The 27,824-nt window shown below is 32.1% G+C and overlaps 1 protein-coding gene across 5 annotated transcripts in view; it reads left to right on the top strand.

Annotated features, from left to right (window-relative positions):
- The window catches only part of LOC148611570 (transcription factor CP2-like), a 41,964-nt gene that overhangs the window by 6,707 nt on the left and 7,433 nt on the right, over positions 1–27,824 (top strand). For 3 of the 5 annotated variants that reach the window (XM_088592237.1, XM_088592238.1, XM_088592239.1), the window contains 15 exons: positions 339–389; positions 3,489–3,565; positions 4,297–4,364; positions 4,664–4,769; positions 6,639–6,892; positions 7,296–7,364; positions 8,203–8,244; positions 8,844–8,986; positions 9,258–9,305; positions 22,211–22,343; positions 23,518–23,614; positions 24,445–24,535; positions 25,064–25,113; positions 26,977–27,119; positions 27,669–27,720. In XM_088592237.1, coding sequence (XP_088448363.1) covers positions 339–389; positions 3,489–3,565; positions 4,297–4,364; positions 4,664–4,769; positions 6,639–6,892; positions 7,296–7,364; positions 8,203–8,244; positions 8,844–8,986; positions 9,258–9,305; positions 22,211–22,343; positions 23,518–23,614; positions 24,445–24,535; positions 25,064–25,113; positions 26,977–27,119; positions 27,669–27,720 — 1,424 coding nt within the window. The remainder of the gene's footprint in view (positions 1–338; positions 390–3,488; positions 3,566–4,296; positions 4,365–4,663; positions 4,770–6,638; positions 6,893–7,295; positions 7,365–8,202; positions 8,245–8,843; positions 8,987–9,257; positions 9,306–22,210; positions 22,344–23,517; positions 23,615–24,444; positions 24,536–25,063; positions 25,114–26,976; positions 27,120–27,668; positions 27,721–27,824) is intronic. The other 2 variants (XM_088592240.1, XM_088592241.1) reach the window with 1 other exon arrangement.

Genomic DNA, 27,824 nt, shown 5'->3' with positions numbered 1-27,824 from the left:
GGAAATCATTATTTACTACATTAGACACTCAATTGCATTATTTATGGTCATTAACATACATTAGGTCGAAGAACTTTTATGTTTAATTTACCTGTGGAGGACCCAAGGAGAGTTCTGGGGGTTGGAATCACCATCCCTTTTTTGATGGGAAATGTTAATTTGTGCCAGAATGAACAAATGATAGACTACAATTCCCTTTTTTTGACCCCCCCCTTTTCACCTCCCCTTTACATATTTCTCGATCAGCCCCAGCTTTAAGTTATAATTACAAGGTTGTTGTTGAAGTGTTGTATTATTTAATTAGAATGTAACTAGTAATGATACATCATTTTTCATAGTGAGGCCTTGTTGGCTCTTCCTGTTTTCAAACAAGAGAATTTGGATTCCGGGTGAGTAATTACTTGTATCCTTGAAGCATTTGATGTGATAAATCCATTACATTGTAAAGTAGTGTAAATGAATCAAATAGATATACATGTATCTTATTTTTATATAAAAGAGGTTTATAAATAGATAATAGTCGCAACGCTTTTGAAGTTTTTAATCTTTCTACGTGCAGGTGTATTGTTTTCATGAACTGAGAAGACACAAATATAAAAATTGGATTTAAGGCTAAGTTCAGAGATCTTGGTATGCAAGTGTCGTAAACCAACATATTTTTTTGCCAGCAATTCATTTCTGCTGATTTTGCATGCATCCTATATCAAATTATAACTGCACATTAGTCTTCATTATGAAATACTCAATTGAGTGAGTGTTAGTGGTAAAATAGAATGGCTCTTCTAAAATAAGAAAATAAGTATCTTGGGAGACTAGGTTGGATTACAGCATACCAAAATGTACTAATCACCACACTCCTATACACAGGAAAAATTGCACCATATGTTTTAAAACTTAAGGAAACACATGTTTAAGACTATAATTGAAATTTATGTTTTTGTGCCTACATGTATATAAAGTCACTTGGAAACAAAACTATATCTAAATTATATGAAAACCTGACCTTTTTCATACATTGTACATTAATAAGTAGTATGGAAGACATATCATTAATATTTGATTGTTATTTACATTTTTTCATGAATTATTTCAATTAGTCCATAACATATGTGTTTCTTATGTATTTCAGGTGTCGTCCTGTTTCTCCCACTTTTAATTACATACCTAAATAAACATGGGAGGATTTGTTGTTTTAGCAATTATAGTATATTTCTGAATTATTGCTATAATTTTACCTGTATATCACAGTTAAAATATGTAAAAGTATAATTAAGTTTATGTATAACTTTGATTAATTTCATATAAAAAAGTGTTTCACATAAAAACTTCACTCTCAGAGGTTAAATATGTAAAAAAAAAAATAATTTCAATACTTTTCTTCGACAAAACAACTGTAAAAAAACCACAATGGCCTGTATTAGAGTCTTTTTTTACTTGTTATTGTCATGCTTAATACAATTTATGAAAAACTTGATATTTTTGCATTTATCTTCTTATATATATTTTGCATCATTATTGCAGTTTATTAATTATTAATTTTTTTCCAAATTATAACTGTTTAGTACCCAAGCTTAATTACTGACAGTTACTAATTTGTAGTCGGCAGTATTCTGATTTAAACATTTGAAGTAAAACAGTTGCAGCTTACCCAAGCTGCAATTAACGTCAACGTTGAACATTTCTCACCAAATATTATTATAAAAATGGAGCCGTTTTCTTTTCTAAGTCATTCAATTCAAGTGTGGCAAACCTATATAGTAAAATTGGACCCACTGCGCAACCATCAACATAATCAACCTAAGGTAGAGGTCATGAAAATTATTCAGACAATGAAGCAGTGAGCTAAGGCAGAGGTCATTCTAACACCAACAATTTATGAGGAGGAACTTGTTAAACTCATGATTCCAGAATGGAATGATGACATGAGACAAGTTGTTGAGCAACTTCCAACGTAATACTCCTGCAAGACATCACTGTATAAGCAAAGGTCACTCAACATACCCTGCCTTCCAAAAACAACTACCGACATCAGCTGAAAAGACAAATGGTGCCTTACTACTGCCAGAAACCAGTTCCTTGTTCCCTCTGATAACATCTACTCACAAATGCTGATCTTTACCACTACTGTCAATCTGAGACATCTTACTGCTGCCAATACTATCTTCTGCGAAAGGAACATTTTACTCATGCCCATCTCGCTTCCACCAGCTTTACACAATCCATGCCATGGTAGATGGATCCATGTAACCACTAGTCTACGCTCTGCTTCCAGGAAAAGATGAGACCATATACACCTGCCTATTCAGCCATGTCAGATTCGTTGCTCAACAACACCAACTACAACTTCAACCAGACACCCTTTTCATAGACTACAAGACAGCTATCAAGAATGCAGTACGCACCGTCTTCCTGAGAATTACTGTTAAAGGTTGCTTTTTCCATTTTACCCAATGTATCTGGTGAAAGACACAGAACTACAGACATACTACAAGGAGAACGACGACATCACCCGATTTGTGCGTCGAGCAGCAGTTTTACCACTTGTTCCGCAGCACCTGGTAGAGGACGTTTGGCTTAATGCACTTGAGGACATTGGGGAAGCTGACAACGTTCTAGACACGACTACATCTGCTTACTACGTGACAGAGTTTTGGGTTGAAGGAAACGATTCCTATGGAACCACTACCAGACAGAAGGCCCTAGAACTACAAATCACTTAGAAGGATGGCACAACAAAATCAAGAAGAAAGTCTACCACGCCCACCCTAACATCTACGAAATTATCGAACTTTTGCAGAAAACACAAGCTGTGATCGAATGTACCATCATCCAGTATGCTGCAGGAGGAGCTCGCCCACGAAAGAGACGCAGATACAAAGTTATTGACACTAGACTTCAGGTACTTAAAGACAGATTCCAACAAGGACTCATCAGTGTGACAGCCTACACAGATGCAGCTTTCCACTTACTGCACTTAGATTAATTGACTTTGTAGAATTGTAATTCAAATATTCAGTGCTTGTATTCTTTATATTGCTTATTGTTATGATATATCATAAAATTGTCAGTTATTTTGTAATTTTTTGAATCAATATTAAATTGAATGATCTGATATTATGATGATAAAAAATAAAAATATTTAATCTTAACTTAGTATCTACATACACAAAATATATATATAATTCCTATATTCATGAAACAGACTATACAATTTTATGGTCAGTAAACCCTTTGTCTTTTTTGTTTACTTAACTAATTGTTAATTGGAAGGATTAAAAGTGGGAGAAACATGATTAAACCATATTTCATGGTGGTCCTAAACATATGAAAAACATGTGAAAAAAATATGTTTTTCATGTGTTTTCAAAACAATTTTCCCTGTGTATGTGAACACCATTTTTCAAAAGATTAAGTCCCAACTTATAGTGTTCAGTAGTACTAAGCAGATCCACTAAATAAATTGATTGATTTCCATTGAATTTTTACAGTTTCCAGTATATATTAGGAGCAGCTACCTCACCAGCTGTTAAACTTAATGAAGAGACACTTACCTACCTCAATCAAGGTATAGAAATTTTATGAAAGACAAAAAGAATCATGCAAAATGTGATTCTTGGGTAAAAAGCCTACATATTTTTATTTTTGATATTTTGTTTGAATTGCCATAGTAAACAAAAATTAACATACAGTTTTTCATATATCCCATGTTCTTAGGAGATAAAAATTATATAGAATGCACTGTAAATTTCAAAATTAAGGGAGATAACTCTGTAAATAATACCCAAATACAATTGAATCTATTGAATTTTCAATGTTGATTATCTCATAAGAGTAAGCAGATTTGAATGAATAATTACACATTTCATTATGTAGACCCATAAAACAACTTAAAAGTGTGTAGCCTTTTTTGGGGTGTATCACATTTTTTCAGATTTTGTATGATTCTTACGCAGACTGCTACTTAATTCCTCTGATTTTGATTTGCATTGAAGTCTTTTATTCTTGTGTTAAAATTTGGATAAATGTAAATAGAATAAAATCCAAGTAACATTGCTCATTATTACCTTTGAAATTTTGAACCATAGGAGTTATTACTAGAATATTATTTTTTTGTGTCTTATAATTATTGTTCTATAAGTTTACTTAAGTTCAGTGAAAGAAACTTTCACATTGCTTGCATGGTAAGGATATTACATCTTAAGTTCAATGACTTCCAAGTTAACATAAGAATAAAATCTTTTTGGAATTGTATGTGTAGTTCCATGCTAACTAAGATTTATATTTTTCATTCTACAGGACAGCCATATGAATTAAAAATGAAGAAGCTTGGTGATCTCTCTGATGTCCAGGGAAAATACTTACGGGTTTGTGTTGAAGCACGTTATTAAAAATTTCAATAACTAATTGTCAATATGTCATTATAATATTGTGTTGTTAGTTAGTTTTGAATGGGGAGTCTTTAATTTTCAGTTGACTTTTTTTTCTTTTTTTTTTCGCTCCAATGAAATTAACAAAAATGAACTACTAAGAATGCACCATAATTTACAGGCTACAGGACATAACATATTTTAGTAATTGGTTTCAGATTTGGTACAAACTTCTTATCAAGAAAACTTGGTTTGCTGTTGTTTTGGCACATGATTTCTTCTTTACTTTTTTACAGAGCATAATAAGAGTGTGTTTCCATGAACGTCGTTTACAGTACATGGAAAGAGAGCAGATGGATGCATGGAAACAGGCCAGACCTGGCGAGAGAATTCTTCAGTTAGGTATGCTATGAAATTTTCAGAATTCAAAGCTTTGTCAAGTTTGAATGGTGTATCCATATTTGACCCAACTGTTCAAGGTTAAACCTCTGTGGGTGTATCAAGCTGTGCTCTGCAAAGCATTTTTTTTATTAGTCATGTTTAAGAAAAAATGTCTGCAAATATAACTTTAACCAATATACAGCAATTGTTCCTGGTGTCAGTTTCACAAAAAGTCGTAAGTGTGAAATTGATTGTAAATTATGATGTCACAATAATAGCAGTGATAAGACCTATACTGCTACCACACTCTCCAAAGAAGAAATTGTGGAAAACCATAAATCTGTGCTATTCTCTTCTGGTCTCTCTACCAAGGACGATGACTGTGATTTACCGTCTATGTACTGGATTCCTAAACTCCACAAGAATCCATACAAACAACGTTACATAGGTGGATCTGCGAAATGTACCACCAAACCTCTTTCAAAACTTTTATCTTCTATACTCACAGCTGTCAAGAGGGTTTGCAGTCCTACCACAACACTTGTTACTCCCGTAGTGGTGGTATTAATTCAATGTGGATCCTGAAAAATTGAAAGATCTTTTGGAAACAATCAGTTCAAGACTATTATCAGACTATAAAAGCATCAAAACCTATGATTTTTCAACACTGTATACTTCTATTCCACATACTCAGTTAAAATCCTGACTTAAAAATATTATGCATCGTTTTTTTTTTTTCCAAAAAGGTTGGTACACCTAGATACAAATACATAGTTCTTGGTAGAGATTCCTCATACTTTGTAAGAAATAATTCCAAATCATCTTCTGAATATACAGAAGAAGATGTTTACAAAATGCTGGAATTTTCAATCGACAACATACTTGTACAGTGTGGTGGACGCGTTTTTCAACAAACAGTCTGCATTCCAATGGGAACAAATTGTGCTCTTCTACTTGCTGACATATTCCTTCACTCTTATGAGGCTGACTTTATAGCTGATCTAATTCGAAAGAAAGAATATCGTTTAGCTAGATCCTTTAATCTCAGTTTCCTCTGTATAGATGACGTGTTATCTTTAAACAATCCTAAATTTGGGGATTTGATACATCGCATCTACCCCAAAGAACTTGAGATAAAGGATACTACAGACACTGTGAGGTCAGCCTCATATCTTGACCTACACTTAGAAATCGATGGTAAAGGAAAACTATGGACCAAACTTTACGACAAACGTGATGACTTTTCATTCAAAATTGTCAACTTTCCTTTCATCTGTGGCAACATCCCTTCAGCACCTGCATATGGACTGTTCATATCGCAAATCATATGTTATGCCAGAGCTTGCCAAGACTACGCAGACTTTCTGTATCGCGCTAGAATTCTAATAATTAGGCTTCTGGAGCAGGGTTATGTTGCTACAAGATTGAAGTCATCACTACAGAAGTTTTATGGTCATCATCATGAACTCATGGATCATTACAGTGTATCCATTTGCGCCATGAAAACTGATTTATTCAATGTGTCATAGTTTTCCTTTCCTCTTGTGTCTACCCGGACTTGACTTTTTATGAGCAACTCGGCGGGTGTTTCTAGAAAAGCAGAGGACGCTTATCCTACCGGTGCACCTGGTCCATGCTCCCAGTTTTTAGTGGAGTCCGAGATCATCATTTGGTTTTGTTACTTTGTATGTATGATTTAAGTTACTTTATGTTCTTTGTTGTGTATGTTGGTTTTTCATGTCTGGTCTCTGTCCCTGGACTACATTCTTTTGATTACCGCTATAACCTTGGTTCCCTTGATTACTCTTTTAGGTTGTGACGTCATTACTTACGATCAACTTTACAATTACAATGCCCGTCTCACATATTTTGACTGCTTTATACTTTCAGACATTCCACTATCTTATGGCATAGTCCATTACAAATCTGACCCTTCTAGTCTCAATACAATTGAATTTATCTGGGATCCTACAAAGGAGTGTGGGATTTACATGAAAATTAATTGTATAAGTACAGAATTCACACAAAAGAAACATGGTGGAGAAAAAGGTGTTCCATTTAGAGTACAAGTAGAGACATTTTCATACGGAGACACTGAATCTAAATTATTACATTGTGCATCTTGTCAAGTCAAAGTGTTCAAGGTAATTATTTACTGGATGATAAAGTGAGTAATGAAATAGCTAAAATATAATTACAAGTGGAAAAGAACTTACAGATATATTGTTTCCAGTTTAAGCTTTAATTGACATGTAATTTAGTCACAGTGATTGCATTTTGGTTAACATAAGTGATGATAATGTAGATGTGTTATGTGTTCATACATCAATTTTTGAAATTTTGACCTTTAAAGAATAGGAATATTTACTAAAAGAATTAACCTTGAGAATAATTATGAGTCTCTCATGGACAGCCCTTATTTGTGAGTTTTATAGTACCCTTATATATAGAAGTACAGTTACTTGTATATAATTGTTGAATGAATCTAGATGTATCACAGAGGAAGCATAAAAAATTGCAAGGACTGAGTTTTCTCTTATTTAACAGCCCAAAGGTGCAGACAGAAAACATAAAACTGACAGAGAAAAGATTGAAAAATTAAATGAAACAGAAAAGGTATGTTAAAAAAGTTAAAATAATTGAGTCTGGAATGTGACCTTTGAAGATTGGAAAACCTTGGTTCCACACCTTTTGTCATGAGTAAAGTAGCATTACAAACTCTAATTCTAATATAACATGCTTCAAAACTCTTTAGATCATAGCCATTGTAAAAAAGTGATAAACACATGACCGACATTTTTTACAACACATATTCAAAAATATAAAGAAACTAGTCCTATTAGAATCAAAATAAATCACAGAAACTCCATTTTATCATTGTTTTACCACGGTCTGGCCATTTATGTCATTACCTAACCCCTCACTATCACTCAGGGTAAAACAATGTTGCATATATGACCAGCCTGCCATAAAATAAAATGGAATTTCCGTGATTTATTTCTTAAATTTATCTCGACTTTTACTGAGCAATATTGAGATTGGCTATTGGATTTTGCTGTGATTTGGTAGGGTTGTTAGATGTACTTGATTATACCATACCATTTTAATTTCACAGTTCTTTTATAACTCAAGGACAGAAGTTTTCTGCATTTTAAATTTCACCAGCAGTTTGATTGAGGACAATGAAAATTATATTGTTCTCAGGCTTCAGTCTTGGGTTTTCTTTCTCTCACTTTCAAAATCAGTTTTCAGAATTCTTTGTATGCTGCTATTCTTACTAACAAGTCACGATAAAACATTTTACTGTTTGGCATAAGCTGGTTTTATGCTCACTCATAGGTGAGAAAATGAAAATTTACATTGAAGCAGATAGTCATTTAGTGATGATCTAAATATTCAGTTGCTTCCAATGGTTTCTGAGAACTAGTATAGTTATTTTCCTCGACTTTTTCAGGAGAAGTATCAGCCTTCATATGAATGTACAGTACTTACACAGGTGAGATATAATTGTCATCAAGTATTTATGAGATACTGACCCCTGGCGTCGTATCAAGCAGTGCACAATATAGCATTCTATTCACTGTTAGGTAGGTTGTATCTGATGTATCCTCATTTTGCATTTTCACTCTATATGATCTGAAATATACAATAAAAACATGCAAAACCATAAAAAATTGTATGATCTATATTAAAACATGAGAAATAGCCTGTAATGTTGCTTTAATGTGACATCATAAGCCATACAATGGGGATGTTGTCACGGTGAGATTTTCTCTTTTGCTTCTTTTTATTTTTTTCATGTTCTTTGTTGTGTGTCTGTGTTTTCTCTGTCTTGTCTTTATCCTTTGAATATATTTTTTAGATTTCTGTTTGTGTCTTTGTTCCTTTGATTACTCTTCCATGTCATGAACAGTAGTTCCGGCTAAGTAAAACTTGTTCACATATATAAACTACACATTTTGTATGGCATAGGTTGTATGAAATGATAAAACTTCGTATTTTACAGGCTTTGACTAAATAATGCTGAATTTTAAATTAATGGTTCTATCTGTATTAACTATTAGTTATAGATTGTTTTTAATTTATGTATTTTAGATCAATGTTGACCAGATGTCCTCTACAACATTATCAGGCCCTACAAACAACAATGCAGCTTTTCCAGAGAATAACTTTAGTGCACGGAACAACTCATTTGGCAGTCTGACCCAGAGTTTTGCCCAGATCAATACAAATTCCCCGTAAGTAATGTTTAATTCAGTTCTTTTTTAGAAAACTTTAAACCTTCAATGTTGTGTAGGAATTGTTAAAACACCCTTTTGGCAAAAGTAAAATTTTTTATCAGCATTTCTTAAAGGTTTCACTAAAATCTGCAGTGAAAGCCCATTTTTGTGGCAGTGTTCATTAGGGCCTAAAAAAAAAGGAAAAAAAACTTAAATTTGCATAACATAACCCAATTTCTGATATCTTATCCTTACTTTGTACAATGCAATTCATTGATTATTTTTTTAGTGAAACCCTTTTAGGGTTACCTTTCAAATCAGAAAACATGGAATCTGGGTGAGTTATTCACTTGTTTGCTTCAAGCCATCACAATTTTGAAACTCAGATATTGTATAAATGGTATAAATGAATCATTTTATGACATTTCTAAAATTTGTTTGGAAAATTTTTATTTTTTTTTTAAATGGTGAGTTAATTACTTATCATGTCATTTTATTTCAACATTTAACACCATGAATACTAGTGGGTCTGTTTTGTGTATGGAACAAGTTTCATGTATTAGATAAATCTTAGTGATCCTGGGCTGTGACACTCATGATCATGGTTTTCTTATTTTATCTAATAGGTGAAATTTATTGCTGTGTTAACTTGTGTGCATTGTTTGGTTTTTGACTTAATTGACTTAAACCCTATCATCCATTCCTGGACATAGGTCATTGATGAAAGATTTCCATTTTCTTCTTGGTTTTTGAGGAGCTACCAATTTTATTGTGTAAAATCAAGGAAAACCTTGTCAGAGCTTCTTATAAAAGTTAAAACTCAAATGACGAAAAATGATAACATAGACTGAAATAATATGCCTCACAATAAAACAGAGAAAAAAAAGCACAAAAGCTCAAAAGAAAAAAAACTAAGTTCCTAAGAACATGAAGCAGGTGCACAGGTAGGGTAATCGTCCTTTTTCAAAACCATTTATGTAGCTCTTTTTTAGTGGTTTTAAGGAAAAATATGGAAAACAAAAATGAACATTGCCTCTTCGTACAGGTGGACAAAACCTATTTATTAAATTATAGCTACCATGAAGTATTTGAATTAACTTTTTCCAGTTTTGTTTGGAATGTTTGTTTTTTTTTCATTAAATTTAAAAAAAAAATAACCTTTTTTTTTCATTTTAAAGTATTGTAGTTCTGTAAATATACAAAATGCACTGAAGAAATAATTTGCATGTACTTAAAGAGTAATCAAGGGAACCAAGGTTATAGCGGTAATCAAAAGAATGTAATCCAGGGACAAAGACCAGACATGGAAAACAGACACACACAACAAAGAACATAAAGTAACTAAAATCATACATACAAAGTAACAAAAGTAAATGAGCAACTCGGACTCCACTAAAAACTGGGAGCATGGACCAGATGCACTGGTAGGGTAAGCGTCCACTGCTTTTCTAGAAACACCCGCCAAGTTGCTCATAAAAAGTCAAGTCTGGGGTAGACAAACGAGGAAAGGAAAACTATGACCCGTTGAATAAATCAGTTTTCATGGTGCTGATGGATACACCATAACGATCCACGAGTTCATGATGACAACCATAAAATTTCTGTAGTGATGACTTCAATTCAAAAGAATGTAATCCAGGGACAAAGACCAGACATGGAAAACAGACACACACAACAAAGAACATAAAGTAACTAAAATCATACATACAAAGTAACAAAAGTAAACGAGCAACTAAAATCCTTGGTTTAATTGGTACTTTTTCTTTTAAATGATTTGTAATTTTTTTTTTTGCTTAAGGTCTCACTAACCACTTCTAACATTTCCATTACTTTACATGTTAAAAAAGTAATTTTCAAAGTTTCACTGTGAATTCCCGGACAAATGACATCTTAAAGTTGCATACCATTGCGAAGCTTGGAAATTAAGGCTTCCAAAATTATTATGCTAATGGTACAACGAATGTAGAAATTCTTCACAAAATTTAATTGAATAAATATTACTGAAAATCCACATTTTTACCTTTTCTGCTTAGTGGCAAATTACTCACACATGTAAACAAGATTCATACACTTTTGTAGTTAATTACATATATGATTTTAAAGTACACATTCTAAGCTTTATTTTGACTACTTTTAACCATAATACACACAAATAATGCACTTACAATGCATATGTCTAGGTTCAATGTGTTTTTGGTACTACATAGGGGGGTGGCCATTTGACCTGGAAGTGGTTAGTGAGACCTTTAAAACATTTTATGAGTTTGTATGTTTTTCTTTTTTTATATTTTGTGAAAGCTTGTGGTATTGTGAGTCTAAGAAGACCAAAACTATCAAAATCAGACATGGGACTACAAAGAAATGGTCATTTTTACATCATGCCTCTCAGTGATATTTTCCCTAAATTACTAAAAAATGACAAATTTAACCAACTTGTCACACCAAATTGATACCTATGATAATTCAAGAAGTTGTAATAGTAAATATCATTTATCATTATGAAAAAGGACAGATTTCAACAATTTATATCATACCTATTTCATCACTGTGTGATTCTAAGTCTGTGCTGTATGACCATTTGAGTACTTGGATAACGTCAAGTTACGAGTCACTTTTACTGATAAAAATCTTGTTGCTGTGTTGTTTTTTAAAATACTTTACACAATGCACCTCCTAAAATATAGCCAGATACCTATATCACCACACTGATTTTATGGGAAAATGGAAATAATGACCAGGAAAGCCAATTTTCCTCCAATTATGCGTTTCTCTGAAATATGCCATAATTTGGCTTATGGTCTCACTAACCACTTTTCTAACGTTTCTATTACTTTACATGTTAAAAAAGTAATTTTCAAAGTTCCACTGTTCCCAGGACAAATGACATCTTAAAGTTGCATACTAAAAAATATGATTTTAAAGTACACATTCTAAGCTTTATTTTGACTACTTTTAACCATAATACACACAAATAAAACACTTACAATGCATATGTCTAGGTTCAGTGTGTTTTTTATACTACATAGGGGGGTGGCCATTTGACCTGGAAGTGGTTAGCGAGTCCTAAAAAATTGCCATAGAGTTGTTTCCCTTTGATTGTTAAGTAACTTCAACGAACAGTAAAGCATGTACAAATTTTGCCGTTATCATGATTCAGTCAATTCAAGAAAGTTTCTGCGGTTTCATTCTCATGTTTATATTCACTGTTTATGTCATGAATATACTGATTTTTTTAAATCTTTAAATATACGGTACAAAGTGCCTCTTTTGTACTAGTCTAATTGCTATGAGAAAGTACTTTTCATTGAGTCCATAACAGTTCCAATTCATTGAGATCCATGGTGTTTTAATTCACAACTAGGAATTTCACAGCAGACATTTGAGAAATTTGTAGCATATTTTTCTTTGGAAATTTGGTTGAAATTTGGGGAAAAAAATCACTGAAAATTGTAAGTTTCAATGAAAGTACAAGTAGACCTTTTCATATGTAAGAGATTCTAGGTCTACATATTTCATTGGTGTATACAACAGCTTAGGGGATTTTTAACAAACATCAAATAAATAATGATACATAATTTCTTCAGATGATGAATTTTTGTTCTTATTATTTACTCCCACTTTCTCACTTAATTGCACACACAAGTTACGATAGGGCTCTTTGAATTTTCTATGAAGCTCTTACGATTTTATACTTCACTATACTGTTTGTATTGTTTTTTATCTCACCTGCGATGAAAGTCGTGGAAGTAAGACTTAGGTTTTGTTTTTGCGGTGGTAGTGGCATCCACAAACTTCACATTTTTCTCTATGATACTATTACTTTTGATAGAACATAATACATTTTCATATTTCAGGATTAAAATCATACTTGTGTATGATTCATTTTTATAAAGCTTGCAGGCATAAATTTCAGTTTTATTTTATCAGAAAGGAGTCATAACTCCATGACCAGGCAGTCTGAGGTCACTCTTTTGTTACCTGTGTCACCATTGGTGAAACCGGTGAAGTGGCCGTTTTACTCCATCCGTCAGTCCGTCCATCCATGTTAAATCTGTATATAGCAGTATTATTCAAACTTTGTACAGTGATTATACATTTGTGTAAATTTGAAAATATGTGCCTCATATTTTAAAAAAATATTAATAATTTTGTCCTTACATTTTAAACCAGCAACATCCGATCAGCCTGATTGGGGAACATGCGCAATTAAGTTTTATTAGATAAGGACATATGGGCGGTACTTAAACAAAAAGCTGTGTGTAAAATAAAAACAAATGCATGTGTGGTTATCTAGGTAAATATATACAGATGACTTTTAGAGTTAATTATTGCTTGCTACATAAAGAAATAGTTCTTAATCACCTTTTCAATTGAAAAATGAATTATGCCTTTCCAATTTTATTAATCTACATATGCTCTAACTAGTTTACACCATATTTCTGACCACATGTTATATGCATTTTTATATCTACTTGTCGCCTTGGATTTTTAGCATCTTGCACAGTTTTCGGTGATGTTGCTTCCCTATTCACGTGTTCATTCCAATCTAAGATAGCTAGATTAGTCCGTAGTATATAAACTTGCTTGGAAAAGTTTATCCTTTTGTCATGATACTGCAATATAGCATTGTTGAAGCTTTCAACATAATAACTGTCCATGCAGTGAATATAATGTACAGGTGATTTATACACTTTAGTGTTCATTAACGCTCGTCCGAGTAACATTTCTGCCTTTGGATCAGAAATCACATCTTTTGATGGCTCATACTTCAGTTCTGTTTTACATCTTGATAATTCACTGCAATTTTTCATTGCCCAGTAAATGTGAGTCTTGATACTGGCACTTTTGTCTGCTAACTCGGGATGACAAGTTAGCCCCTCTTTGTACTTTGACCCTGTGCAAATTGATTTAATTTCCTTTGCAGTGTTTTTTGTTGCATGCCAAGTATCATTTGTAGATTTAGTATCCATCCCATTGCTCCTTATGAATTTGTTCACACTTGTATTTCTGTCATGACAATGAACACAGATTTTTACTTCATACTCATCATGTAAATTATTAAAATACTCGTATATTCTTTCTGTTCCAATCAGTTCGTGTTTCTGTGCACTTGAACAATCAACTTTAGAAATAGTTTCGACATGTAACACTTTGTGAGTTCTAGAACCAAGACATACAACATCAGTAAACATGGAGTTCCTCCTAGTTCCATGCCTAGCATCAGTAACAATGTCAATGCTGTCTTGAAGTTCTTCGTAGGAAGCAATTTCTTCGAGAAGTGCTGTTTTACATGACTCATTTACTAAACCTTCTACCACTGGTGAATATTTTTGAAATTTAGGGTATTTCCATTTAGGGTAATTTCGCCAATACGTCCAATATTTGAGGCCTGACAGAATCTTGAATACTGGTTTGGTAAAATACCAGAGACATAAAATCCATGAGCCATCCGAAGGTTACAAAGAAATTTGTCACCAAGGTAGGATGAAGAATACCAAAGTAGATCATGTTGTTTGTCTTCACATCTAAGTTTACAAACTCCAACATGTCCTTTTATATCAGTTGATTTGACAAATAAATTGCTCTTGCAGATTTTCCCGTGTTACTCTCTAAATGAGGTTTTCTATAGACTTTTCACCAGTTATAAAAAGCTGTTGTTGGGATGCATCAATATCACAAGCTGTAAACGAACAGTCTAAAAATGGAACATCCTCCTCATCATTTTGGTTCTCAGGATCCAACTTTTGTGTTAGTTTATTTCTCAAATAAAAAGAAAATACTTCCAAAAGCATGTCTTTATTTGTTGTTCTATTAGGATTTCCATCACCCATGGCACACTTGATGTCATTGGCCATTTTATATATATGGTCTTTTTAATCAGTTGATTCACATGTAAAATTAATTTTTTCATCAATAGGTTTTGGTTTATCTTTTCTGGCAATATTTCTCTTCTTGACACTTTCAAAATTATCTTTTGCGTATTTCCTTTTTTCTGGTCGTTGATTATTTTCATTATTTATATTAATATTCTGAAGAGGTAGTGCTTCCATGATGATACATTCATTTATTCAAAATTTCCCTCCTAACTGTGACATTTACAAATTTCCCACTAAAACATGGGGCCATCAAGGAATTTATAGTAATGCATTTTATTTATATTAATTAATGTATTTTGTCAGGATCATCATTACCTTTTGAAACATTTTATTTTTGACAGGTATATCCTCCCATCTGATTGATTATTGCAATGTTTTGAGGATTTGGATAATGATTAAAAATCTCTCTCCTTCTATAACCTCGTTGTCAAAGGTCATGCATTTTTGTTTCATTAGAGGGAATGATAGGTTTTGATTAAATCGCCTAAGAATAAAAAAATAATCTGCCGAAAAAATAAAGTTTTACGAACAATGATAAATAAATTTCTAGCATTGACATGTGGTAATCTTTGGTTAACAAGTAATTCATAGTAAATTTTAAAGACACTTTTACCCACAGAATAACCCCAAAATGCCCATAAAGTTGATTCTGACCCACTTCAGTAAATGATGACACACAAACTTTGTATAAGTCAGTGAAAATGGAAAATCTGCAGAATGCAAGTGTGCTTTCCTTGGCTGTTACTGAAGGACAAAGATTAGCTATACAAGCTTTATTCAATCACAATAATTGGGATTTTAATGAAGTTAATCAGATGACAAATTGCTGTATTGAAGAACCAGCTGAAAACACCAACAAAAATGAGTCTGAAGAAGAACAAGTTGACCTGCAAACTTTTGAAAGTGGGCCAAACCATCAGGAAGACATTCAGCATGAAGTAGATTGGGATATGTGTTTGGAATGTTTTTGTACTCCATGTGTAACTATAAACAGGCAAAGTTGGCTAGGTGAAGGGCAAATGGCTCACATTAGAAATAATGCTATTAGGAAAACCAAATACAAGCTATTTTGGAGAATGATGCAGAATAGGGGAGCCTGGAGTCATGATCAGTACCTCAGAAAAAAAGTCGTCTTCTTAATAGAGATAGAATAGATGACTCAGTAGTGGTTGTGAGGAGAGAGGTTATGCCTATCTGTGTTTTAAATCTTGTGAGAGAACTTTATCCAAATCCTAAGTCAAAGCCATACATGGGTTACAGATGGTATTGCTAAAGTGTTAAATATGAAACTCTGTTATTTAGATTGACTTTTCACTTGCAGTACATGAGAGTAGATTGATTTTTGTGTAACAAATTATTTGCTGACATATTCTGTTCTTTGGATATGTGTTAATGGATTTTGATATCAGTATTAATTTGTTGGAATAAGGCGAAAATCACATGTACTGCTAACAAGGTATGTGAAGCATGCCTGTAACCACTAACTTGCATGTGCATTTGTTTACAAACAAAAACAGCTGATACCAAACTCCTCCCACTAAATTCAAAATCTGTACAAAATTGTGTCCACTTCAGATTTTTCAAATGTAATTTCTCTAGGAATATTGATCAAATAGGAAATATGTTTTCACAATTTGTTTATTGTTAAGGTTGAAACATTTGAGACAAAGATTGTCAATAAAATCTGCTTCTAGCTCATGATATTCTAAAATTATATTCTCTGACCTTAACCCTGCCAGTTACAATAAGATTTTTGAAAAGCAAGGGATGCAACCCTTATATATCCAGGCTGCTGCTTTAAGCATGTTGAACTTAACCAAGTTTTTTAGCAGTATATGCTATCATAAGTACATTACACATGTAAACTTGTGACCCACAATATAGTTTTTTAACTTAATTAGTGTTTATATATATGATGAAGACACTTATGTTGTTACAAATATATGACAGTGACACCGGTCCAGACATGTGTTGGTCTTGTTTATTCTTCCTCCACACTGAAGATGTCATATGGAAATTACCAAATCTAAATACATGTACTACTGTACCTGAGTGGGTATTGAACCAGAAAGAGATAAAGTTGCACTGTACACTGGAAATAATGAAAATACAGTTGTTTTACATTAACTCCAAGTTAGATTTTACCCATAAGGATCAGAGTATTTCGTGTTTGCTTTTTAAAATTTGCAAATAAATGCATCTCGCTGTTATTTTGTGCCGTTAAAAGAAGAATGGAACAGATGCCATTTCCCACATTATGAAAAGAGAAGACAAGTGCATGAGGTTAGACTGCAGGACATTACCTATGTATTACTCATGTAAACAGAATTACCTATTCAGTTGAATGGATGCTGGAGAAACAGTCAGGTATAGTTACTGTAAAAAAACTTAAACACCCCTTTTTTTTCTTTTCAGTAGAAACACTAAGATGTAATTCTATTGAACTCATATTAAGGCCAAAATTTAACAACTGTATTCTTCGATATCATGGGGTGTGTGGTCATCAATGATATGAATCAATTCATGCACAGCTCCACTAATACCAGTTTCCAGTACTGAAGGGATTCATACAATATTTTCATGTATTGTACGCTGAACTTTTTATTACATTGTGTACATATGTTTTCAAGAATACTGAAAACTCCTTATAGCCAATGTTCATATTTGACAGCAATTACTAATAATTAAATGAATTTTTTTTTAACATGATGAATGAATTAATATAAGAATCATTACTTATGCATATACATATATAAATATATAAAAACAACATTTTTACACTTAAGTATGCAGAGTACATGTACATGCATTAATGATTTTTCTGTTGCATATGTTGACTTATTAATTTAAAGCAGGTCAGTACACATGCACATTTTATTTTTCATTAATTATTTGATTCTTCTGTCTTTCAGTCCCCTTTCAGTGAAATCTGAGGACTATATTGTTAGGTTCCATGTATTTTTCTCATTTGTACATTTGATAAGATTTTCCGTTTTCTGAACTTTTTGTACATGTCTTTAAGATGTTTGAACTTCATTTGAAGCAGCGGTACTCTTTTTGAGTTTGCTTACAGTATTTTTAGTTTCTCATTGTAGTTGAAATACATTGTGTAGATGTTTGGTGTGTAGCTTTATCTAGATTAGTTCAATTTGTGGTTAGAGTATTTTTCAAATCAAATGATCTTGTCACAAGAGTTCCAGTTAAGATTTGATTGATTCTGGTCCAATGATTTTATGGTCCTCTTCATAAAACAGATTCTTTAAATAGACTGGTTTTCTATATTTTTTTAAGAAGAGATATTGACATTATGTTGGGAAATATTTAAAGTATTACATTGATTCACAATTAGACTCAGCAATTCATAGAAATTATTAATTATTAGGAAGGCAAAAAAAAAATTGCTGTCGTATCATGTTATGATGTTTTCACCATTGGCTTGGTGTTCATGTCGTTAACTTTTTTCATTTCTGTGCAATAATTTTTGTTGCAGTGAACTAAATGTCACGAAATTTTGATGTATTGATACTAGAGGATTTTTACTACTTAAAATTTTGTAGGTAGGTTGAGCATTACATGTAGATGTATATGAAGGAATGTATTATCAGGGGAACCAAAGGGAAATAATTCAATTAAAGTGTTTCATTGTAAGCTCAATTCCTTCTAAACAACTCCAAGGATTTTAATGAAATTTTGTAGGATATGGGGGTGTGCATGATAGAATATTCATATTTTTAGAGAATTCCAGAAGGGGATAATTCAATTTAAACTTTGAACTCCATTTGAAGCGGGGGGTAGTCTTTTTGAGTTTGCTCACAATATTTTTAGTTTTAGTTGAATTAAGGATGTTGAGTCATTTTTGTGAAATGTCTGTTTGCATACTGTTGAGGTCACATTCAATCTGTGTCAGAAACTTAGGCTGTATTAAACATTTGATGTTTGACCACTGTGGTTGTATTAAGCTGTGCTATGAGAAGCATGTGATATAAAATTTAATCAATCTTTCTCTAGTTTTGAACAACTAACCTAATATTCCATAACAGTTTATGGTTTGAAAACTGAAAATATCTACAAATACAAAATTAAGATTTGAAATAATCAAAATCATGTAATCATATTATAAATGTCAGGTTTTTTATACTTTTTCTTTCATGTAAATTTTTTTGGTTTTTAATTCCCCCTATTTCATAGAGAAATATTGTTTTACTCACGTTTAGTCTTCATCCTCTCCTTGGCCTTCCCAAGATTTACCTAAATATTCGGACTATAAAGAGATTTGTTCTGTGGTCTTAGATATATGGCATTTAGGTTGGATACTAAATGAATACCTATAATGTATCCTAATTTTGTATTAATTTATCATTTCAGTTGATGACACTCAGGATTTTCAACCAGCACCATCAATAAAAAAGGACCTTCACACCAAATTTTAAAAAATGAACAAAAGACGAAATTTGTATCCATACTGCTGTTCTCCATTTAAGTACTACTGCCAATTTGTTTTAGGAAACCATGAGATTTCACTATAATTTTACAATTCATGTTATAAATACAGTAGCAATTGATACACACATGTATTATGTGAAGTGAGGATGATAAAAGATATGTTTGTACACATTGCTCATGTATTTACTAAGCTTAGTAATGGATTAGTGAAACTTAGATCTATCTTAGTATACCCCATCCCAAGAATTGGGTAGTACATTGGCATCACTTATTTCTCACCTGAAATCACGAAAGAAACTTGAACAAGTCTTTATCAAAACTTTCTTGGATAAAGTATGAAAGGAATAAAAGTGTTCTATGAGCTATAAACTATGGGTACGAGACCACAATTAATTTTCCCACAGAGTTTATTCTAGCCTTTTTCAAATTAAAAAAAAATATAGCTTCAAATCAAATGAAATTTTCAGAGCTGAATAAACCATCCTACCTCAAACTTCCATAAAAAAATTAGAAACTTTCACCATCATTTTTTCAATTTAGCTACCTAAACACAGAGGCCCCCTCAAATTTGACCCAAAAATTGGCTTCCAAAAGCCAAAAGTTGACCTTTTTTACCTCACTAAATCACAACCAATATGTATTTTTTATTCAATTAAACACTTGTATTAAATTATTTCAGTTATTTCTTTCATTTAAAAAAAAAAGAGTAAGAGATTCTAAAGGTAAGAATGTCTAAGAAAATACCCAATTAAATTAGGAACTATATTTTACATACAACGAAAAGGGCAGATAATTGTGATCTCATACCTATGGTTCAGATTTTTATGCAGATTTTTGATTGATATTAAGAGTTTTTAGTGTTAGTAATTTACATGTCACAAAAGGTAGTGTTATTGTACATTATTATATAAAACAGAACTATGCCATGTTGTTTATACAGGTCAAATACATTGTAAAACTAAAACTTGTTGTTATTTTATTGAGATTTCAAATTTCTTATCCTGTTATTACTTCGTCCCTTAAATTATGCATGGTACCCCCTCCAAACGAAGTTTCGGCGGTATCTAGGTTTCACACTGTCTTTATTTTTGCCGGTCCATCTGTCCAAAACTATTTTTAAGCAGCTTGCAGCATTGTTATGAAACTTTGTGAGATGTAATATAACCACATTGAGAAGTGCATACAGTCAGGAATTTAAGTTAGGGCAAATATTGTAGAAATGATGCAGTTTTCTGCACTGTTTGGTCCGATTTTCTGTCTGACTTGAGCATTGTAATGAAACTGCATGGCATGTTAAATTACCATATTGGGATGGGCAACAATTGTAGAAATGATGGGGTTTTTCAGCAAATCTTGGTCTGATATGTTGTCTGCATCAATACCTCAATGACTTGTAGGATTGTTATGAAACTTAGTGGCATGTTAAATTACAATATTGGGATATGCATATTGTCAAGAATTTATGTTTTAGCAAAAATTGTTAAAAATACGGCATTTGTATTTAGGCCTTTTTCATCAAATCTTAGTCTTTATCAGTTGTCCACAACTACTCAATGACTTGTAGGATTATTATGAAACTTGGTGGCATGTTCAATTACTAAATTGGGTTTTGCCTATTGTCAGGAATTTATGTTTGGGCAAAAATTGTAGAAATGACGCTTGTTTGAATTTAGGCATTTTTCAAGGAAAGTTGGGCTAATGCATTGTCGGCAATAGAGTGTTAGATTGCAATATTTGTATGTTTATATTGTTTATGTTTGGGCAAAAAATTGTAGAAGTGGCGGCAATTGGACTTTTTGGTGTCTTTCACCAAAACTTTGTCTTGTGTTGTTGGCACTTCCTCTTCAACAACTTTGCAAAATTAGTATGAAACTTAATGAGGTGTTAAATTACCATATTGGGATGTGCATATTGTTGGAAATTTATGTTTAATGTAAATTTGCAATCATATTCTGCCATTGTGTCATCAACAACAAAAATTTAGTTCTGATTATGGTTTGCAGGATTCTTATCAAACTTGGTGGCATGTTAATTGACCATATTGGGATGTGCATATTGTAAGGAATTTATGTTTGGGCAGCAATTGTAGAAATGAGGGCTTAGGTGTTTTTCGATAATTCTTTGGTCTGATGTGTTGTCTGCAACTCCTCCATAACAACTTGGATTGTAATGCAACTCAATGGAGTGTAAGATAACCAGAAATATTAGGTATTAGCCCCATTAGGGGCAATGTCTAGTTTTATTTGTTGATGCTGTTTTCATTAAAAAAAAAAACCCAGTTCTTAAATGATTGGTATTTCAAATAAACACAGCTATATTACAAACAAATAAACAATATTATTGAAAAAAATAATGGCTTTTCATAATATGCAGGAAAAGCATTTCTGACAGTTTGCCAAAGTCAGTTGCAAAGCCCTGTTTGGAAGGTAAAACAAATACAATCTTGCAAATACTTTATTCTTTTTGTTAAGTTTAGCCAAGCACCATTTATGTCATTTTTCTCCACAATGGAGAAATCTGCCTCTAGATGATTTGTGTGCCTTCTAGGAGTCTCCCCATGAAGAAAAGTTTGGGAACTTTCAGTGAAACAATTCTGAAGTTTGATTCAGCAATTAAAATGCTGTGTTTATTTGTTATATATAGTTCACACATACCCTTTAGTGTTTTACAATGCTTGTTTCGTTCAGATGTCAAAAAAATTATTTCTGCATTTTAAATACATTTCAGCATAAATTTATCATCAAAAGTACATTTGATATGCATTTTATGTGATCAAAAATGATTTGAATGCGGTGCACGTTCCAAATGGTTAAAAGTGTTCTTAACACAAAAATTCTAATGTTTTGTCTAAAACATTTCAGAAAATGCATACCATGTGAACCTGGCAATATTGTAAGATTAACTTTTTTCCCTTGTGTTGTAGATCACCTAGGGTATCAACCTCATCAGCTCCAACTACTCCATTCAGCCCAGCTAGTGATGATGATAATGACCATAAAGTGAAAGTAGAATCTAACACTCCAAGTGCCTATAGAAAGGACACAACTCTTGATGGGGTAAGTATTACATTGTTAACATTTATTGATTAAAACTGTGGAATTTATAAATGGTATAAATTACTATGGGTTACAACTCAGGTGAGTGCTCTTTGAGTCTTATATGAATATAAAATTTATACTCCAAGTCAATGGCTTACAACTCAGGTCATTGCTTTTAGAGTCTTTTATGAATATAAAATTTATACTCCCAGTCAATGAGTGGATTGTCTTGTCCTCTGAATTTCATCACAATTATCTTGACTCCCATGGGACAGATCAATTTTAAATGTAGTATGTGGCTTTACATAAATAGGGCATACATAGTAAGTGATATTCGTTGCTATCCAAATCAACTTCCTGTACCAATAGGAATATACCTTGCGGGACTCTCATACATTTTATTTATTCTCTTTCAGGTATCAAATCTACTACTAGCAAATTAATGGGTATTCTTCCTTACGTTTTCTAAAAATATAAATTGTGGTCCATTATTGTACTATATGAGAGTAAACTATACCCGTACATTCAAAAGAAAGAAAAAAAGTAATGATACTGTATTAGAAATGTAGATGTAGAAATTTTAATTTTACACCTTTCTTGCTATAGTGCAGCCTGTTCAAATCAAACCCTGAATTCTGTAAACATACTTATTTTCACTATTTTTGCAATTGACAGAAAATAATGAAAAGTAGTACCTATGAAATTGATTTTAAACATTACATAATGCTAATCAATTTTTTAATCATGGGAATTCATACCCCTTAATATGTTCACTAGACAGTATCCTTTAAAATTGATACATTCACAGTAATCTGTTTAAACCAGACAACTTGATATTAGGTTCAATGCATCATGAACCTGTTTAAATTGAATAAATCTTCCAGTCTGGTCCGGACTAGAAGGTGGTACATGTGTACCATAAGACAGACATCACTTTAGTAATTCAAGTTTTGTTATTACGTGTGCATATTTCATCAGATTGACATCTTTTGAATTTTCTGGTAGTCATAACAATATAAAATGTTGAAAATCTGTCCATACTAGAAGAGTTGTAAGAAGTGACCCAGATACTACAAATATTAATGTTCTTGAATTTATACATTTAACAGGCTCATCAGATATATGTGTATGCTATTAAAATGTTAACAATGATTATTTCATTTGGAAATTTGTAATTTTTTTTCTATTTTAGGTAGCCCTACCTTCTGATTCCTCAGCTGATGATGTAACCAGTTGGTTACATGCTAATAGATTTAGCAATTATGTTCGAGTATTCCAAAATTTCTCAGGTAAACTGTGATTTATTTATGTAGGATAATAAAAAGATTCAAAGATCTCTGGAAAAAAAACTGTGACATTTTGAGTCTTGAAATTTGTTCATTGCTGACGGGTATTTGGTTAAAGCAGGTTCGAGTTTAATTTAAATTTTTATGAAGGGACTCAAAAGTGTTGTGTCAATAAAGTTTTTATTCAATCGCAAAAAATGTTTGGGTTGCATATTGGTAACATGCTGTTTTTATGGTTGTCCTTAATAGTTTTTAATAGAAATCCAGCAAAGTTCTTCTCACAATTTGTCAGTATAAAGTATTCTAACAATGTTCACATTCTGAAATGTATGTATAAGACTATAGAAAGGAGCAGTTTGATCTTTGGGTATTTTATTTGATAGAATTGATTGTGAAAATCATTACACCTTCCTAAAACAAGCTTAAGCTTGTATAACTACATAAAATGTATAATGAGAATAGATAAGGTGAATATGTCAAAGAGACAACAACCCCAACAGTATGAAAACGTCATTCCAAATCAACCCATTGATCTTCAATAAACCACAAGGAAACCCTCATACCACAAGGTAGGCTGCAACTGACCTCAAAACATCATTATAAACAGGTACAGCTAAAGGGTTGCCCCTATATACTCAAGTAACATAAAGGTGAAAACAAAACAAGACGTACAGAGGCCAGAAATTCCTGAATAACTCGAATAGTCTTAACAGGCAAAATCTTAATTTACTAGCATAAAGATAGAGGAAAATCAGAAAAATGTACAAATAATACTCATTTTCTTGTATTTTTGAAATGATAAAAATTATGCAATGGTTGATAACATTTCCCAGGTCCAGATATATTGAGGCTGACACGAGATGATCTCATACAGATTTGTGGTATTGCAGATGGGATCCGTCTGAACAATGCCCTACAGTCAAAGTAAGTTGAATACTATAGTAAACAGATTGATGTATTAATCAGAACTTAGATTGATTTATATTTGGCATGATTCTGCCTCCTGAAACAACAATTACAGGGAAAGTACTATTGTTCATGGCGTACCGATTTTTTTGGTTTTTGTGGATATGCCAAACCACGAAATTTGGTTCCCAACTAAAAGGAATATATTTCCATTGATGTGTATATTTAAAACCTCAAAACTACGAGGTCAAGAATTCTTCCTTAATCCACAAAAAATTGGTATCCAGGTATTAAAGTCCTTTCACAGTTTACTAGTTTGCAACTTCACAAGGAGATTTATTTTTCACTTTCATGGTTTCTGGTGGAGTTGTGTCCATATAATATAACCTTTGTTATTCTGTAAAAAAAAATATTAGAAGCTCATTATAGAATGCTAGAGCTGTAACTTACAGTATTTCAGTGATATAAAAATTCTGTTTAAAATTGTCATGTCCTAGATTTTGACTTTAAAGAAACAGTAAGTGTATCATATTTTGATATTTTCAGGGCAGTACGACCAAGAATGACAATATTTGTTTGCCAGGAAACAGATTCTGGTAAGATGACAAGAAGGAGAAATTGTAATCAAAATCTGAATGCAACATTACAATAAAAAGAAACTAAAGTCATATAAGTTACTATAATAGTACTTATCTTCATAGTGAATTATGAAAAAAAAATGTGGTTGTTTATTGGAATGACACTGTTCTCCTTGTCTCCTTCATCCGTAGATACTTAGTTTTTGTGTGATAACTTTAGTTTTTGTTTGACCAATTGTTATGAAATTTTAATATTATTTTACTAACCACTATAGGAAGGTACTTAATAAATTAGTTTGTGGCCCCTAACGTTTTAGAATGAGGGGCTTAAAGAGTAAAAATTGGTGTTTTATTAAAACCCATATAGAATGTTTTTTTTCTTCCAATTTTAAAATTTCTTTTTTATTGTGTTCCTTATCTGATTCTGATAAACTAATGCATCAAGCAGATTTGATGCATTTTGGACCATTTTCAAGTTATAAGAGGTCAGAGGACCACGCCCTTAAAAAGTTGACCTCTTTATTTATTGGTCCAATTTCAAAATTTTTTGGATTCCTTATGAAAATTCCGGCCTGCATTTTTCAATCAGATTACAGCTATCTCTTATTGTTTAAGAGTTATAAAGGGGTCAAAGGGACCACAACCCAAAAAATCAACTTTTTTAATTGGTCTAATTTTGAAAATTTTAATTTGAATTTCAAATTTTGAGCAATACATTATATAATGTCCAAACCAGTTGTTGTATCCATAATGAATTGTAGGTCCCTATGCTTAAATGTGTCAAAAACTAACATTGTGTCCACTCTTTCCCCAACTGTTCAGGATTTAACTAACACGGTAACTTTGAATCTGTTTACTCTGCAAAATAAACCGCTTCATGGTTTATTCAGCATAAACTGACCAAAGGTCATTTATATCCAATAAACTTAACAACAATTAAGTAGCACTCCAGCTAAGGATCATGCAAAATGTGATTCATGGGTAAAAAGCCTACATATTTTTATCTTTGATATTTTGTTTGAAATGTCATAGTAAACAGAAATTAACATTTAGTTTTTCATATAACCTGTGTTCTTAGGAGATAAAAATTGTATAGAATGCACTGTAGATATCAAAATTAAGGGAGATAACTCTGTAAATGACACTCAAATACAATAGAATCTACTGTATTTTCAATGTCGATTATCTCCTAAGAGCAGGCAGATTTGAATGAATAATTTCACATTTCATTGTATAGACCCAGGAAACAACTTAATTACAAAAATAAAAACATGTAGCCCTTTTTGTATCACATTCTTCAGATTTTGCATGATTCTTACAAAGACAGCTACTTAAGAACAATCTTTAAATAAACTAATTCTGTAAAATGACACTGGTTATTATGAGATTTGAAGTTGTCTGTATTTCTGTATATATTTTTTATCATGTTGATAGCCTGTAAGTAGAAATTCTTCTAAATTTCAAAGAAGACTTTATTGAAATGTTACCTAGTTGTACTCAATTCAAAAAGATGTAATGAAAGAAAAAGAGACGATTTATAAAATGGTGGATCTATATTTTACAATATTTTAGAAATATAAAAAAATATGTTTTAAAAGTTTCGAAATGAAAATAATTTAGAACAAATTTTGTAGGAAATTAATTCATCTTTAACCATAAGACACTACTATTAGCAATAAAATCTTAATACTGCAACTCATTACATTTGTATCATCAATTGGGTAGATTTTTGAAAGTTTTACACTGGTTTGTATTGCCTGATGATGTGCAACCTTAGACTAGCTATAGAAAAAAATATAAAATTTTGCTTTGAAATGTGTGATAATGAATGAGCTACTTGATATCTCATCAATATTTTTTATATTGATTGTATGTTTTCAGTATACCATGCATTATATCTAGACACATTGACAAGTCAAGAGTTAATTGGTAAACTTGCTAAGTTATATAGTGTTTCAACATCACAGATTGCAGAATTATATTGCTCAGGGCCTTCAGGAATCTATATCCTTACTACAAATGAGGTTAGTTCAAACAATGTGATGAGACTTTTATTTTCATAGTGTGGGTGTGGAGTTGTTTTTCATGAATTTTCCTTGAGTGTCTTAGTTTTGTATGGGATTTTCATGTCATTCAAAATGTATTTATGGCTTGTTGAACCATGAAAATCAAGACAGTTTGTATCACACCAAAAATTAAAATTTGAATACTTTAACACTAAATGAATTGATTGGGCCAGTTTTATATTTCCATGTACTGTGATTACGTCAGTTCTTTTTTATACCATCTTTAAATAAGTTTTTTGTTATTCCTTGTGAGCAGTGGACTAGTACATTTGTTTGCCTTCAGAGTCTTTGTATTGATTTTCTAGTTGTGGAAAGAAGGCATCACATTGAAACTATGATCAATCTACAATATTCTGTCATGCTATTTTCTGATCCCTTTAACGTTTTGTGATTCATTTGTCCAGTCTGTTAACTATACACGGTAAGAAAAAGAAGTTTTCTAATTCAATTACAAGTAATTTAAGTTACTGATTCCATAAAATGATTTCTATAATATTCTGTTGATAGGTTGTTCAGAATTTCAAAGACCAGTCCAGATTTATTGTGGAAGCAATGAAAGGTATGTTGGACCAAGCTTAGGATTATGTTATTTGCTTTATCATTGAAATAAAATTGAAATAGGTTGTAATCAATACTGTCTCTGTCATAACCCTCCTGCTGTTA

The sequence above is a fragment of the Perna viridis genome, chromosome 7 (assembly GCF_037379345.1).
Source record: "Perna viridis isolate PV_CMFRI_1.1 ecotype Kerala chromosome 7, ASM3737934v1, whole genome shotgun sequence".
In the NCBI taxonomy this organism is placed as follows: domain Eukaryota; kingdom Metazoa; phylum Mollusca; class Bivalvia; order Mytilida; family Mytilidae; genus Perna; species Perna viridis.
This window is presented reverse-complemented; position numbering and strand designations above follow the sequence as displayed.